The 17,809-nt window shown below is 36.6% G+C and overlaps 1 protein-coding gene across 1 annotated transcript; it reads right to left on the reverse strand.

The window, feature by feature from the left end:
* Positions 1-503: 503 nt before the first annotated feature.
* Positions 504-17,475, reverse strand: LOC127447953 (major facilitator superfamily domain-containing protein 6-B-like). Its single transcript, XM_051710207.1, has 7 exons — positions 17,081-17,475; positions 14,466-15,942; positions 6,984-7,081; positions 4,873-5,034; positions 3,753-3,851; positions 3,375-3,652; positions 504-1,174 (listed from the first exon to the last, which is right to left on the reverse strand). Exons 2-7 carry the CDS (start codon positions 15,938-15,940, stop codon positions 920-922), a joined length of 2,367 nt encoding a protein of 788 aa, XP_051566167.1. The 5' UTR covers positions 15,941-15,942; positions 17,081-17,475; the 3' UTR covers positions 504-919.
* Between the last annotated feature and the right edge of the window lie 334 nt (positions 17,476-17,809).

The following is a 17,809-nucleotide window of genomic DNA, read 5'->3' on the forward strand; positions in this document are numbered from 1 at the left end:
TTATGTTTAAGTTAGAATTTGAATTTTTGGGTGAACTATATTTTACTATAAGGGAATGATCAGTATCCACACAGGTTTATTATGTGTACATTTTGCCATTTGCTGGTCTTTTTTTTATTGGATTTTAATCTGAAGAGAGAATGCATGTTTTATGAACAGTTCATTTTAAATTGTGTTTTTTACAGCTTTTTAGATTCTCTTATTTAATAAAAAAAAAAAGACAAATTACTATTTGAAATCTCATCAAGAACATTGTATTGTTTCATCAAATGTAAACATTTCTTTCATGTATTTTGGAGAACAGGAGAGGTAAGTCTGATACACAACATATACACAAAGATGAGAGATACCACATCCACACTGTGCAAATAAATACCTTCAGATGGCATACTTGGTTTTACCACCTTCGCTTTACAGATAACAGTAGACTATATACACAACAGAACAGAACAAGGCTATAACAATTTATTTTATACTGGGTAGATGTTTGGATTATTTGGTCACAAGTTATATAGAACCATGATTAGCAAAACAAACCCATTTTATACAGAGTGTGAAGCAACTATTTTGAAACACTGAATCCCAGGAATATTATTCTGAAGCTGGCCCACCTCAGCTGTTTGCTTATAGACAATTAAACTGTCTGTAATGTGTAGTGCACATCATCGGCTTTTACCTTCAAGCAATCTGTACAAAAGACTAGACATCCGCTGGCAGTGCAAAGTATATTGATTCTATTGCCTTGGCAAGAAAAACCCTTGCTTAAAATAGAATACCTGACGATATACTGTGTATATATATTTTTTATTTTTTGTCCAAAGTCCTAAATCTCAGCATTCACACCCCATGCTACAGTCTGTCTTGAAAAGGATAAAACTATCCCTTTAAATGATAAGGCCATATCCCCAAGAAGATCAGTTCATTGTTGATTCTTGTTTTGTTTTTGGGGAAGTTGTTTTGAGTGTCCTGGCAATGGATTGTGGTTCTCTGCTGGTTCATTTTTCTCTATGGATGGAGGCAGCTCTTTCACAGGGCTGAAAAGATCTGTGTTTTGAAGAACAAATGCACTGGCAGCAGGTTGGAATGGGGAGGGAAATTCTGTTGGACATGATGAACTGGGTTGTGATGATGTAGATTCATCAGGTGGCATCACTGAGGTTTGCTCACTAGTCCCCTACAAGAGGAGGATATCATAGTGTTACAGCACAAATGACTGCATTTATATACAGGATTTAGATATTTAAAAGGATTGTTCATTTTTGGGTGAACTTTCTCTCATCATTTACTCACCCTCATGCAATCCCTGATGTGTATTATTTACTTTCTTCTGCTAACACAAAGATTTTTAAAAGAATATTTCAAATAGCTCTATTTGTCCTCACAATGCAAGTGAATGGTGACCAGAACTGAAGGCAGTATAAAAGTAAAATATAAGTGGTTAAATCAGTATCTTCTGAAGTGATATGATGGGAGTGGGTGAGAAACAGATCAATATTTAAGTCCTTTTTTTTTTTTTTACCATCAATCTCCACCTTTGAGCAGCCCCTACCAGTAGGTGGCTGAATGAAAGTGAAAGTCACTTCAACACCAGAATGTGGAAGTGAAAGTGTAGATTTACAGATCAATATTTAAGTCCTTTTTTAACTGTAATCTACACTTTCACTTTCAACATTCTGGTGTTGAAGTGGCTTTCACTTTCATTCAGCCACTTACTGGTAGGGGCTGCTCAAAGGTGGAGATTGATCTGTTTCTCACCCAGACCTATCATATCACTTCAGAAGATATGGATTTAACCACTGGAGTCGTATGGACTGCCTTTATGTGCTTTTTGGAGCTTAAATTTTTTTGTACACATTCACTTGCATTGTGAGAACCAACAGAGCTGAAATATTCTACTAAAAATCTTCATTTGTGTTCTGCAGAAGAAAGAAAATCCTACACATCTGGGATGGCATGATGGTGAGTAAATGATGAGAGATTTTCATTTTTGGGTGAACTATCCCTTTAATATTTAACCTCTTTTTTTAAGAAACATTAAGATTTTTAATTGGTTTTTGCATTATGGATTTGTATTATTTTTATGAAAATTAAGCACATTTCACCTCCAAAATGTTCACCTCCACTGAAATACTGAATTGCAGTAAAAACAAATAATAATTTTACATCATGGTAATGATGTACTGTATTAATACTTAATCATTAAATTATAATAATTTCTTTACGTTACAGTTATCAGAATGAGATTTTTACATAACAGTAATGAAAATGGGAGGGGGCGTGCCTAAATGTCATAATAAAAATGTCACAATGCAAAATAATCCTAATGTGCTTCATATTTATTTAGCAAATTTCTTTCTTTTGATTTTTAAAGTGAAATCTTAATTGGATGCTAAGCATGTACAAATGGTTTTGTGACACTGCGGACAATATATCGGATACTTTTCTGTTTAGTGTTAGCACGGACAATTGGATCAGCACTTTGAATGATCAGTAAGCCATTTGTTCCACACAAAATTTGACCAACACTTTGCCACATCACACAGGCATTCACACACATCCACACAACAAATGAACAGCATTTCCATAGATGTGCTGAAAAATACACAAATATGTTTAAATAACACATTTACCGATCAGAGCTTTAGCTAAAGCATTGACAGAGCAAGTTTAGAATCCTCAACGTAGAAAGAACTTTGGACAAAAAGGCAGTTCAAGCAGTTTTTCTTTTAAAGGGACAACAAACCAAAAAATGACAACAGAAAAGCATTTATTTTGGTAGGAAGAGAGTGATACAATGGTGTTAGTGCTGTAAATTATTCAAGAATGCATTCAGAATGGAAGGGGAAATGCAAGAATGTGACAAATCAGACTTGTGACAGGAGTGCATTAATTGTGAAAGTCATAGTGCAAAGATATTTTTTCTCACCTTTTCCCTGAGAAAATGACAGCATGAATGCAAAGAGAAAGAAAAGTTTAGTAAAAATTAGTCATTTATAAATAGCCATCAGTAAGATATTAAAAGACCCCATTAAATCGCTTAACTGTGCAGTGGAACAGGAATCATCAATATTTTTTGTCTGTTTTCCCAGATGAGAAAGACTACATTTTAAATGAATCTATCTGCTAAAAGTTAACTTTTTCCACTTTTAGGATCACAGTTATCATATAGATAGCCTCAAAGCTCAAATTTTGATTTCATGGGGTCTCCATATAGGTTTTCAAAACAATTACATACCAAAAAGCCAATACAGACAGAATTGAGAAAATTAGCAGGAAAAAGTAATGAAACAAAAGTTATTAATTTAAAAAGAATCAGTGAAACGTTCACTTCCTCCTTAGGTCCACATCCCAAATCACAAAGTGTGCCACCCTACCTGCGGGGGTTCACTTTCAATGCAGTGGTTGTTTTTCGTCATAGCGACCATATCTCTGATCTGATAGAGGGCAAAAGCGATGGTGACCCAGGGGGAAGCAGACACCACAAAGGCGGGCTTGTTGGTGTCCTCCTGCTCTTCCTGGTGCCTGGTCTTTTTTGGAGGTGTCTTGGATTCTGGATTTGGCTGAGACTCAGTCTGGTTCTGCACTAAGTCAATGGTGGCAATAGGCACTGGGCTGGATGGTACTGGGATGTTCTCAGCCAGCATTGAGACCTCTGTAAAGAACACAAAGATTTAAATAAAAATCAATGAGCCGTCTCATGTTTTAATTGCAGCAAAACAACCTCTACTTTACAGCAGCAGGAAGAAACTTACTTTTATCATCATTTTGACCAAATAACCATTGAATGAGAGAGAAGATGAGTAATGTGACCAGCGATGCCATTCCAAGGCCTCTGAAGGTTTCAGCAGCACCTAAACAGGAAATTTACACAATTAACAGGGAGTTTGAGAGGAAACAAGCTCAATACTTTCAGATGAAAGTTATTCACACCAGAAAGCACAAAATAAATGGTTTTTATTTCTGCAAATGGAAGCAGAACAAGGAATCCTGCAACAGATGGTATGACCCCCATGATATTGGGGATGAAATGATATTCTTCTCACCACAATTGAACAGAGCGGTTATCTGTGTTACCCGTTGACTTTGTCAGTACGAACCAGTCTGGCCATTCTCTGTTGACCTCTCTCATCAACAAGGCATTTCCATCTGCAGAACTGCCGCTCACTGGATGTTTTTTGATTTTGGCACCATTCTAGAGACTGTTGTGCGTCAAAATCCCAGGAGATCAGCAGTTACAGAAATACTCAAACCAGCCCGTCTGGCACCAATAAACATGCCAGGCTCCAAATCACTGAGATCACATTTTTTCCCCCATTCTGATGGTTGATGTGAACATTAACTGAAGCTCCTGACCTGTATCTGCATGATTTTATGCTTTGCACTGCTGCCACACGATTGGCTGATTAGATAATCGCATGGGTGATTGTTGGTGCCAGACGAGCTGGTCTGAGTATTTCTGTAACAGCTGATCTCCTGGGATTTTCACACACAACAGTCTCTAGAATTCACTCCGGATATATATATATATATATATATATATTACTAGAATATACTTATATTTACTGTTATTTATGATGGCAATAATATCACATAGCTATAATATTTTATGATATACCCGTATACTGTACCTACCCATCTATCCATCCATTCTGGCTGACTTGTTGGCATATTTAACTGGGGGGAAAATAACCTTTACACTTTCAAGCTTTAAATAATATTTTAAACTTCCAGGCAAAGCTTTGTCAAGCCAACATCAAAGTTTATCTTGACAGACTTTTTAATTCTAGTACCTCTGATGTGATTAGTCACAATAGCTCAGCATGAGTAATGTGGTATGTTTGCTCTGTCACAAGGTTTTTGCTGATGTCATACCAAAGAAGTTGACAAAAACTCCTCCTAGCATGGCTCCACAGCCTCTCCCTAGCCCCAGGTGCAAACCCTGCAGGATCCCCTGGGCTGAGGTGCGCAGGGCTGGCGGGACAGCCGCGCTTAAATACGAGATGCATGCCGCCCACACTGAAGCATGTGTCAAACCTGCACGATAGATTAAAATAAAAAACATTCATGCATCTGCTTCAAAAAGATAGACGTACAATAAGTTCTTAAGAATGCATGTGACCACAACAAAAAGACAATATTTGCAATTGCTAAACAAAACAAATACAGTTTAAATAATGCTGAAAAGCAACTCTCTACAAGTTTTATATAATTATGACTTGCTATTGGTGATCATTAAAGTAAAATCGCCTACTAGTCTTATCTGTGTAAAGTTTTATCCAATACTGGGATGACTATGACATCAAAGTTGTAATATAGCATATAACTTTACACAGATCAGGTTAGTAAGCGATTTTATCACAATAAACTCAAAAGCCTGAGGCCAAATAGTAAAAGTTAGTTAAATATAGTTAAAGATAGGAATGGGCAGTATAACCAAAACCTTATATCTTATTATATATCTTAGCTTTTGTATTAAGGTAAGATATAATTCGATATATATTAAGGTAACAGTATATCACAATATAGTTATTTTATTTAAATTAAATAAAAAATGTGTTGTATATTAAATAACCATTTGGCAATGCCTATATTTGGATAATCCATTGAACATCATACTTTACAGATGAAAGAAGCTTGTTCACTTTTTATTATTTTCCCCTTTAATTTGAAACATGATGGACACAAACCAAAACAAATTAGTGATGAATCTGGTATCAGTGCAAGTATCAGTGCAAATACAGTTTTTTTAAAGACTAAATTCAAAACAAAAGATAAAATAATATTGAATGGACAGTTTGACCAGAGATTATTTAGCAGAGACGAGCCACTTCTATTTAAATGAATGGGAGAAATTGGAACACCCAACCAGGAAGCTCAAGCGCACAATGGTCAACGGATGTAGAAAGGAAATCCCGCCTTAAAGGTAAAAGAGCCAGTCACCTTTTAGATGCAGACATCGCCTGTCAATCAACCCGAAAACACGCATGCGCATCAACTACACAAGCTGGGAAAATTGTGTTTTTTAGCGTAATATGAGGTAAAGAAGCACAATTTATGATTCCAATATTATCAAATTTAATTGCTGATTTGAAATATGTTCTTTGATCGTAATCTTGACCAAACGCTTTTGAGATTTCGTTTTTTTCCAATTCAAGTTGATAGGAGCTGCACTGGCATGACTAGAAATAGCCTCCCGAGAGCATTCCAAAGATGGCTGACAGTGGACTGACTTGCTAGAAAGACTTTGGTTCTAATTGGATGAGCCAGATTCAAAGCTTTTGTGTCGTTGCTCGGTAACTGCAAATAGGTACAATGCATGCAGAGTTTAACAACACCCCTTAATATCAGCCTAATGCTCATCTTGCCTTGTTTTGGACATATCCTGCTATGTATTTTTGCATTACTTCATATATTTTCATTACTTTCATGTGTAAATAACGTAAATCAATCCTGCCACTGACAGCCACACATCTACAGCAGTATAAACGGTGGACATGTGAGGTAGGAACTGGGCCTGCATACTCAAATAGTGGCTGAAGCAGTTAAACTGGCTTTCAGAACCTGCTTTTCTAAGTTTCATAGGTCCTGACATTCTTCCTTGAGTAGAGTGCTGATAAACATACTTTATACAGAAAATACTTTTTTCTTTTCCAGTCTTATAAGAACTGACATTGAACAACCTTTATGAAGTCCACATTCCGTTCAGGTTTGACACATTATATATATATATATATATATGGCACACTGCACTGTTTAAAACTGACTGTTTATTTTTCAACTGTCACAGAGTGATTGCAACATGTACAATAAGGGTGTTTGATATGAAAAAAGTTGTCAAATGTATGGCAAAACAGCTGAATCATGTCCTTGGGTGAACTTATTGTCAGCTGTGGTCACACAAGTGCACAGCCCTCCAATCCAAACACTTCTTACTTGATAAGTCACACAACTAGGCGGCTACACAAGCATGCCTCATTTCTCACCTTGAAGCACCTCCATGGGTAAAACTATCCATGCGTTCTCCAGGTAGGAAATGTACAGATAGCGTGCAGTGTTGCAGGCCAGCCCAATATAGAGGACTCTAAAAAAAAAAAAAAAAAAATACAAACAAGAGATAGAATAACAATCACGTAATACTGACATGCCATCTTTTCTTTAACCATATGAAATACAATGCCTTTCTTGACAATGAAAATGTCACACTGGGTGTAGCCAAGCAGTCTTTTTATAAGGCCTATTGTCCTAAAGACTGGGTGATGCATTTGCTGGTGATAGCAGTCTCTATTCTGAAGCTGAAATGAAGTCATGAAATGAGTCACTCTGTACTAAGGATGGGCTGTCAGTGAGCGTGACAGCACAAGATCTCACCAGTGCTAGTCTACAAACAGAATTTTAAATAGCCGCAATTACAAATATAATGTTAATTCTGATGAACTGAGAATTCTGAGAGATACTATTACAATTCTAAAGATCTTTGCTGGAGAAGAATTCTGTAATTATCTATTGCAGGAGTCTTCAACCTTTTTCAGGTCAAGGCCCCCTTGGCTGGATAAACTGAGCAGGAAACCTGTCCCATATTGTATAAGAGTGTTGCATTTTAAGCCTGGCCTATCACATGCACATTGTACCATATTAAAGGAATAGTTTGCCCAAAAATGAAAATTCTCTCATCATTTACCCTTATGCCATCCCAGATGTGTGACTTTCTTTCATCGGCTAAATTCAAATGAAGATTTTTAGAAGAATTTCTCTTTTTCTCTCATTTCAGATCACTTTTACATTCTTCTTCTTGTATTTTTGGTGATTCACATTCTTCATGCATACCGCCCCCTGCTGGGCAGGGAGAAGAATTTCTAGCAAAAAATGACTTAAATGTTGATCTGTTTCTCACCCACACCTATCATATCACTTCTGAAAATATCGATTAAAACACCGGAGTCATATGGATTACTTTTATGATGCCTTTATGTGCTTTTTGGAGGATCAAAATTTTAGGCACCCATTCACTTGCATTGTATGGACCTACAGAGCTGAAATATTCTTCTAAAAATCATAATTTGTGTTCTGCAGAAGAAAAAAAGTCATACACATCCGGGATGGCATGAAGATGAGTAAATGATGAGAGAATTTTAATTTTTTGGGTGAACTATTCACAACTATTAACAAAGTATGTAAAGCCATTTAAAATTATTGAGAAGTAAAATACTTTACTGTAAATTATGTACATTCTTTTAATTTAACTTTAGAGAGACAATGAACCTTTTAGCTTAACCTTAGCTTTGCTGAAGTTAACTTAACATTGTATTTTTGCTTTATACACATACATATATACATACTATATATATATATATATATACACCCTTCAACCAAACAATTCCAGTCATTGCATTTATAAAATGTAATATTTAAAAGTCTGGTTTTCCACCGTTGAAAGTTTCCCCTGAACTTGTATAGAAGAATACGGTGTAACACCACTGCTTATTTGTTTATCTTGACTCGGCAATATTAATATAGTCAGCATTTGACTGATACTAAACAGTACTGATGTTTATTTAGCTATTTATTTTATTTTATTTATTCTTTATTTTAATGGTCAGCATTTGACTGATACTAAACAGTACTGATGTTTATTTAAGTATTTATTTTAATGTATTCTTTGTTTTCTCAGTGTTCATTTCTAGAATTTGTTGACAATGTATAATAATAATAATGTCAAATATTCTTTGATAAAAAAATATTTGTTTAAGGAAGCAGCCTTCTGAGTACCTTTGCATAGTCATATCGGTGCACAATCCACATAGAAAAGGTCTGTTTTCATTCCAGCTCAAATATTTAATATTTCGGCCACCATATCGGTAATCGGTGAATTTTCCCTCTCTAAAATCGGTATCGGTCGGGCTCTAGTCCTGACTATACATTGTTATCAGTTGAATGCCACTTTGGTGAATAAAAATACCAATTTCTTTCCATAATTTCTTTCTTTCCATATTTCTTTACATTATTCCAAACTTTTGACCCCCAGTGTGTGTGTGTGTATATATATATATATATATATATTTACAATTTTATTTTTGAGATGAAGCAATTGTTGGCAGACCATTTGCCACACACTGTCAGTAGTGTTAGTGACAGACCAATATGTTGGCCATTTTTTTTATTGGCCGTTAACTGTGCACATTAACAGAAGGTGGCATTCCACCAAGTGTCGATTCCAAAATCTGCCAACAGCCTTTCCATGCACAATTTTTTTGCTTTCAAATATTCTTAGTGAACTTTGAGGAATCATTGTGTAAAATAAGCGTTCAATATTCATTACATTTTATTTACATCTATCGTTGCATTGTATTACATATATCTGCAATCACAGTTAAGTAGTAATGGACTACATGTAATCTGGATTAAAGGAATATTCCTGGTTTCAATACAAGTTAAGATCAATCAGCAATATTTGTGGCATAATATTGGTTACCACAAAAAATTGTTTTGACTTGTCCCTCCTTTTCTTAAAAAAAAAGAAAAAATCTGGGGTACAGTGAGGCCATCAGTCAGCCTGTTCTCTAGATAACTGTAGCAGTATCAGCCATTTAAGAAAAATATATTGGCCGACCTAACATACATTAAACTATTCCAACTATTTTCTTTCTTTTTTTTTTTTTTTTTGTGCAAATTTTTAGTAAATATTATGTAAAATGAGTGTTTCTTTAATTTTAGCAAGTTTACGTTCAACTCATTTTCATTCTATCAAATTGTATTACACTGATATAGGTAGCAGTATAGGACATTAAAAACGTGATATTGGTTGTCCACTAAAAAAGTTATTTTCTGGTATTTTAAAGAGATTTTAAACTACTTTCTCCATGAACGTCAACGCTATACAATATTCAGGTGCAGCTACATGTCTGGAAGATAGTCGTGCAAATCTGGACTCCACTAACTACAGAGAATGTCTCAATATCCACAGCTTTTGCTCCGCCACACCCTTTTGCCTATGGAAAGCTTTACAATTGATCCACAAAAGAAGAAAGCTGTGTGGATCAATGCTTAAAAGCCTAGGCAATGCATGCTGAGCCTAATGGCAGGATTAAGTTACATGCTCAGGGTTCCACTTGGCAAGCATGCATGAAAAAATGACACTATCTAAAACTAGAAAGATAGGACTGCAGCTATCATGCAGAACAGCAAACAGTCTTACTGCTTTTGTATGTTTTATTTAATTGCAGAACACAGGAATTCTTACTCATTTCCATTTGTATGAAGTACAAGGAATCTAGTAAACTGTGTAGGGTTTATGTGTGAGAAATCTAAGTAGTATCTTTTGATGACAAACCAGTGTTTGCATGTGCTCAATCAAAGACATATTTGAATCCTGTTATCATCCAATACAATGCTATCTAGAATGAGAATGTATCTTCCCCTTATACTGCCTACATCTGACTGGCAATAGCAAGTAACGTGTGTTCATGGATGTGAGGGAAACTAAAAGCAATTGACTTAAAAAAAAATAAAAAATAAAAAGGGACAAACCCTTTGATATATCATGCCCAACATCCTGTTTCAATATGTTAAAACTGCACTCTTCCAGTCATTTCATGGGGTCTTTAAAAGGTCCATGCAATGCAAGTGATTGGGTGCCAAAAATGTTAAGCTCCAAAAAGCACATAAAGTCAGCATAAAAGTAATCCATACGACTCCAGTGGTTAAATCCATGTCTTCAGAAGCTATATGAAAGGTGAGTTTGAGAAACAGATCAATATTTTACCATAAATTCTCCTCCCTGCCCAGTAGGAGGCGATATGCACCAAGAATGTGAATCACTAAAAAGAAAACAAGAATGTAAAAGTGAAAGTTTATATTGAACTGTTTCTTACCCACACCAATCATATCGCTTCAGGAGATATGTATTTAACCACTGGAGTATTTTGGATTACATTTATGTTGTGTTTATGTGCATTTTGGAGCTCCAGAAATGTTGGCACCCATTCACTTGCATTGTATGGACCTACAGAGATGAAATATTCTTCTAAAAATCTTAGTTTGTGTTAAGCAGAAGAAAGAAAGTCATTCACATCTGGGATGGCATGAGGGTGAGTAAATGATGAGAGAGAATTTTCATTTTTGAGCGAGCTATCCCTTTAAAGGGATTTGTCTAACTCTGAAGAGGAGTGCATGCTCTGGGAAATCCCACACACTTGAGAAATACCACAATGCAGATAGAGGATGTGAGCAGACCTTTCCATGTGCCCTCATACGAATGGTAAATATCCTGATAAAGGGTGTCTGCATCTTGGTTGTGCAGTGTGTGCCCAGACTAGTAGGCAGTGCCCATTTAGAGCTTAGCCAAAATCAACAATAGTTACTGGAATATTTTGAAGTCTTTGCTTAGTCTGCTGCCACCGCGACCCGGTCCCAGATAAGCGGTCGAAGATGGATGGATGGATGGATGTTGAAAACAACCTTTGTACTTCCCAAATATACACCTCTATGACACAAGTACGCCAGTCTTTAAATGTATTAAAACAAAGGTGAGGCAGAAGACAAAAGGGCACTAATGTTGTTTTTGAACAGATGCGCTTCGTTCTGTTCTCATAAAATATTAAGCAACCAGGATATGATAACCATTGTATGAAGGTGGTGCTTGGGCACAGGTCCAAAATTCATAAACTAACTTAACACTGATCCCTGAGGTCACAGCAAATATGTGTCTAACCCTGTCTATCTTGTCACTGTATCTAGTAAAAACCCAAGCTCTTTTAAAGTACTTAAAAAGTATCAGTGCTGACAACATCAGCTTTTATAGACTGTGTTGAGTCAGTAAGTAAAAATGTTGCAGCTGCCACCACATCAATAGGCTCTTTCTGAAGACTAGTCAAAAGGTGGAAGGCATGAGTCTCATGACTGTAGCTTTAACTTTGGAGTTCTACTGACACTACTGAGTCTATTGAGTCAACACATCTACCAATAAATTATAAAACAAATATGTGTGGTCAAACAGTCAAAGCTATGACAAAATGAACACTAGTAAATCCTGCAAACAGTGTCGGAAATTAACTTTCTAATTGAGGGCCAATATTTGCCCCCTGGAATTGATTTACAGGGTATTTTTACCTTTATGAAACCATTTCTAACCAAACAAAACCACACAGCAGTAACACAACAGTAGACTGAATGACAGTAGCAGTGATTAAGCGGTAATTTGAATATGGCTATCCCAACTTACCTTTTGACAAACATTATGGGCGAACATGATGTCGCCAGGCTGATGCAGTTTATATTGTGCCCCACCCACTTTTCAGACAAATCCTAAACCTTAGAGCAAATATAGTAGATACATTTTGCTCCACAATCAGCTCCAAGAAACATTAGCTAGGTTTCCATCCATTTATTTTTATGTGAATTTTGGGATATTGATGCAAGTACAATCTCCAAAATACACAAAAAACTGTATCCTCAATTTTTTTCTTTCAGGGTTAGATGTACCACTTTTATTCATGCCTCATTGAATGAGTCATTTGAGGAAGGCTTGTCTGTGCTGATAGCTCTATCTTTTTGACAAGACGAATGGCTTGTTTGAACTTTTACTGTTTGTTGAAACACTTTGCAGAACTGCAGAAAGCTCCACCCTCAATGGTCTGTTGAAAGGTTTGTGTATACACTCGCTAATGGTGGGTACATTTTTGTATTCAATAAGAAGACGTGGATTAACTACAATAGAAACACATTTACCGAATATATTTATGTAGTAGTCATATAGGAATTTAGAGGCGCATCGAAAAAGTCATGTGGCTTTACCTCAACAAGCAATATGAAAATACATAATTCGCTCAGATAATATCATCAATATCATTGAATAGCATCTCAAATGTTGCTCTGGTTATTGTGAAATTGTCAAAGTTTGTCAGAGCGATTTGTCTGTGCACTCACAAACCATAAATAATTTATTACATTTAATAAAATAGCCACAGAGGCTTCAACTTCCATATACATTTCTTTTTTGCACCAATTTTCCCAGAAGTGATGATTTTGTTCTCTTAACTTCCTGAGACCTGCGCTTTTCTGCATTTTCCATTTCCCTTTTTGGTTTGTAAGTAGTAGCACCCAATAAAGAAGCAAATATATATATATATATATATATATATATATATATATATATATATATTTGTTTCTGGAGCAAATAGTTCTCCTAATAATTGATGGGACTAAGTTGTGCAATTTTAAATAATACCAAGCTATAGAAAGTCAGATTGTTTTCACCAAATTTTTTTCCAGGAGTGTTGGGTATTCATGTTTTTGATACGTTACAGACATAACAGCTAATTTTCTGTAAAGCTGAATAAATAATTCTTATTCAAAGTAATGGCCAGCAGCATCCAATCACTGCAAACCCTGTTAAAATAAGATTTAACATTATAAATTCTGAATCTATGTACTGATTACTATTGTCCCATCTCTGCCAAACAAGTTGAGCGGTCCAAACATCATCTGTAGCCTTAAACTGAACTTTTGGTCGGATTTTAGGAGTGAATGCACTTTGCTGCATAGAAAGCTATAGGATGTCCCCTTGCTCCCTATTTATTGAATGACTTAACCTCCAGTGTGCTGTCTGTCTGCACTGGTCTCAGAACAGTTGCACCTTATTTTCATCCTAACTCCATGTCCAAGCCTCTGAAAGCAGAATTCTTCAGCTTTTGGATGAACCCATTGATTCTCAATGTGAAAATGCACAGTGGATATAGGAATGCATTTACTAATGTTAATGAATAGAACCGTATTGTACAGTGATAACAAAATAAAATCTAACAAAATGTATATTAAAATGAAGCCACGTTACCCACCGATGTGTTAATGTTAAAAGATATTCAAAATAACACGTTTTTTCAACTTTTGAGGGAATAATGTCCCAAAATCCACGTATGTGGACATCATGTTTGTCAGCACACTGATGCGCAAAAAATTTATGGATTTTTTAAACCACCATATCAAACGAAACTAGAGACCCTACTCTTTACACCCAAACATGTTTCAATGAAAAAACTTAAGAGGTTTCATACCAGAGGCACTTTTGTTGGCTCTGCGCCTGTAGAAGCGCTTCACGGAAATCGACGGCATGCTGTTGTGTCACAATGCTCGGTGCAGCAGAAGTTTAACCCTTAATGACAGTCTAGAGTGTTGGGAAAAGTATTCAGTCAGTTTAAATTAAATTATGCGTTGCGTACAGCGGAGCCAAAATACAACGCCCATGCATGTGGATACGGGGTCGTACGAGGTTAAACAAATGGAATGGAAATGCAGCTCTATTTGTAAACTGTTTTCACGATTTCCCGATTTTGCACATACATTTAATTTGTAACTTGGATGGAAACATGACTATTGATATGCAAGTATATTAACTAACCTTTTTTAAAAAAAGGCATGGTTATATAAATGCATGCCCTCCATTTTTAGGCCCTCCATTAAGTAATTCCCACCTGATGTGTCCAACTAGCTCAATGAGTTTGTGGCTGGTGAAATAGGCGGCCAGCTCAGACACATGGCTGAGCACTGAACAGATGCCGAAGAGAGTGGTGGTGCCCTTCAGGTCCTCCAGATGCCAGTAGAGGAAAGTGAACACAAAGCCGTAGCCAAACCCCATGAACCAGGCCACAAAGAGAACAGTACCATACTGGATGCCACAGAGTATCCGAAACAAGTCTTTAAAGGGAAAATGTTGGGGGTTGCTTTCAGGGCACACAGGTGCCTCATCTGAAGTCGACTCGGGAGGGGTCACCTCCTGAATGACTTGAGGTATTTCCACATCCTTCTTCTTGGCTTCCTCCTCACCTGACTGGTAAACCCTGTAGTCAAAGTGAAACTGAGTGGCCACAATAAGTGCAGAGGTCATCAGAACTCCAAAAACAATAAATGCAATCATGTAGTTCTTGTAGTCGGGCAGAATGCAACCCGAGCCCTGGATGAAGATAGTGATGTGTGTGTGGTCAATCCAAATGCCCACTGACAGCATAGCAATACCCCAGCCCAGAGATCCCCACATCCTCTGGAGTCCATAACGGTCCCGGTGCTGGCCCAGGTACTGAAGAGTGACTGTATCCACAATAGTCACAGCTGGGGCACTGAAGAACTCACCGATAATAATCACCAGCAGGATCACGAGGAATATAGTGTCTACTTGTTCCTTATTGAAGATTATGCTATACTCTTTTAGTTTGGCAGTTGTAGTTTGTGTTACAGTAGTAGAGGTAGATTTTGATGTGACTGTGGAGGTAAGGGGTGTCACTGTTGTCGAGTTAGATGGCATACTAATGGGATTGTTTTTTGTATTTACGTCCACACTTCTAATGTACCTAGAGTGAGGTCCATATGCTGAGAATAAATCCTCTGTCAAGTATCTCCGTTGTCTGGTATGGTTACCAGATTGCGTATGGTTTGTAAAATTGGCTGGTGGTGCCATGGTAGGGTCCTTACTGACACAGCTCATAGCTGCTGGCTTGACAAAGCCAATACCGCAGTTAAACACTACCCAGCAGAGCACAGAAAATAGCAAAACTGCCTTTCCTTTCTTGAAACGGTCCGCCATAATGCCCCAGAATGGTGCACTGCAGAACTCTATGAAATAACGGATCCCTACCAGCAGGCCACTCTGGCTGGGTGTCATTCCCAGCTGCTTGTAGTATACAGCAAGCAAGGGGTGTAAGGAGCCATATGCAGAGTAAAAGAAAAAGTAGAAGATCTTGGATATCAAGAGATGATTGTCTATTTGTGCACAGCACCTTTCCATGCAGCCTATACTCTGAGAGGGTTGGGAAGGAAGTGGTGCTGTTTGACTGGGTGGGGTCGTGTTTGCTACCTGGCCCAGGGACAGGGTATTGAATGGTTCAGATAGGACATATTTCCTCTTCTGGTCCTCCTCGTCATCCGTAAGAATGGCTACCCGATCACTCGCCATTACTGTAAAACAGAAAAGATAAACATCTATAAAGGACATTTGGACAACATCATGTTTTATCCTTTAACACAGCAGGGAAAAACAATGCTAAATACAAATAATAAAATGCAACTAACCATAATCATACATAGTTATAAATGCAAAATAAACAAACTTTTAGGAAGAGAAAACACTTCCCGTCTTTTGCTGGTTACATCAAAGGCTTAATCACACTTCTGCTGTTGTTTATACATTTATTTTTCTTTTTTTTATTATTATTATTCATGACTTGCTAGTAATTTTGCACATTGTTGCCTATGCAGTTATTGGGAGTATTATTAATACATTTCAAAGTTTGATTTAAAGGACAATTTTGTTTTCTTTTGTATGCTAAACAATTTTGGTACAGTGTTGAATCGCCACTTAATGTCCAATTAAAAAAATGGGTCCTAAAGTAAAACATTTGAGAATTACTGCTTTTAATATCATTGTACAAGATGTGCTATTGATTAGTCATTGTTTTATTTAGTAGTTCTCAAGGAAGAAAAACAATTATGGGTAATCTTACAATGCAACACACCTCAATCAGTTTGTTATATAGACTGACCTAAAACAGAATTAACGAAATTACAATTAATCCTTGATTTATAAAAATGAAATCACATTACTATCATCAAACACAACAGCTGAATTCTTTCAAGTGAATATTTTGCTGAAGATTTCTTTGTAAGAGCTGTATAATCCAATGCAATTAAGAGATCAGGGTGTTGTGTAAACAAGAATATGTACAGTCAATATTCAAAACACCACCATCGTGTATCAGAATAAACTTAAAAGGGTATTGTCCCTAGAAACCGAGAAACAAACACAGCCTATACTGACATTATTCACGAACACAAAGGCGCGTGAGCATTCTGTAATTTTTTTTTAAAAACACAATACAAAATGTTTATGAGCAAATCGTGAACTACACTGTCCTGACATAATTTAATAGTTAACATTATAACTTCATTCAATGAAATAAAAATAAAACGTGAAATAAAAAATAAAATAAAAAAAGACGTCGGGTTTAGATTTACAATTTGGCATGATTAAACATCAAAATGCCTCTTATACATTGAGTACGTATAAAACAGGCGGTGTGACTCAATACATGCTTACCCAATTTGTGTTTTTGGAAGTTTATTTTATTTCACCGTCTCGCACTGAAGGAAGACGCTCCTTTCAAACACAGACTGTCCCTCCGTCCAACCATAATGTTCTCACCATCCCGGAATTCTCCGTACTTTTCTATAGATAATCCTCAAACAGCGACGTATTCCGGTAGAGCAGGAGAGCAGGTTATTCTCTGGCCATCATATTTTCATTAGACCTGACGTCAATCTCACACCTGCCTGAAATGTGCGTAGCGTTCATGGGACGGCCTTCATTTTCACTGATGTCATTGAGCGACTGTGACACCCGATTTCGCTTTTAAACGCGGAAAATTTTCAAATTTAAAGCTTTAAAAAACGTCGAGATGTGGCGGTCAAAAACGTCCGTCCAGCACATGTTTTCAAAGCAAAAACAATGGGAAATCAGCGCAAAATGCGTGTGAACAGCCCTTAAAAGAATAGTTCACCCAAAAATGTAAATTCTCTCATCATTTACTCACCCTTCTGCCATCACAGATGTGTATTACTTTCTTTATTGTGCAGAACACAAATTAAGATTTTTAGAAGAATATCTCAGCTCTGTTGGTCAAATGCAAGTGAATTGTGGCCAAAACTTTGAAGCTCCATAAAGCATATAAAGGCAGCATAAAAGTATCAATAAAGTTAAATCAATGTCTTCAGAAACATACGATAGGTGTGGGTGAGAAACAGATCAATATTTAAGTCCTTTTTTACT

The sequence above is a fragment of the Myxocyprinus asiaticus genome, chromosome 11 (genome assembly GCF_019703515.2).
Source record: "Myxocyprinus asiaticus isolate MX2 ecotype Aquarium Trade chromosome 11, UBuf_Myxa_2, whole genome shotgun sequence".
Taxonomy (NCBI): Eukaryota; Metazoa; Chordata; class Actinopteri; order Cypriniformes; family Catostomidae; genus Myxocyprinus; species Myxocyprinus asiaticus.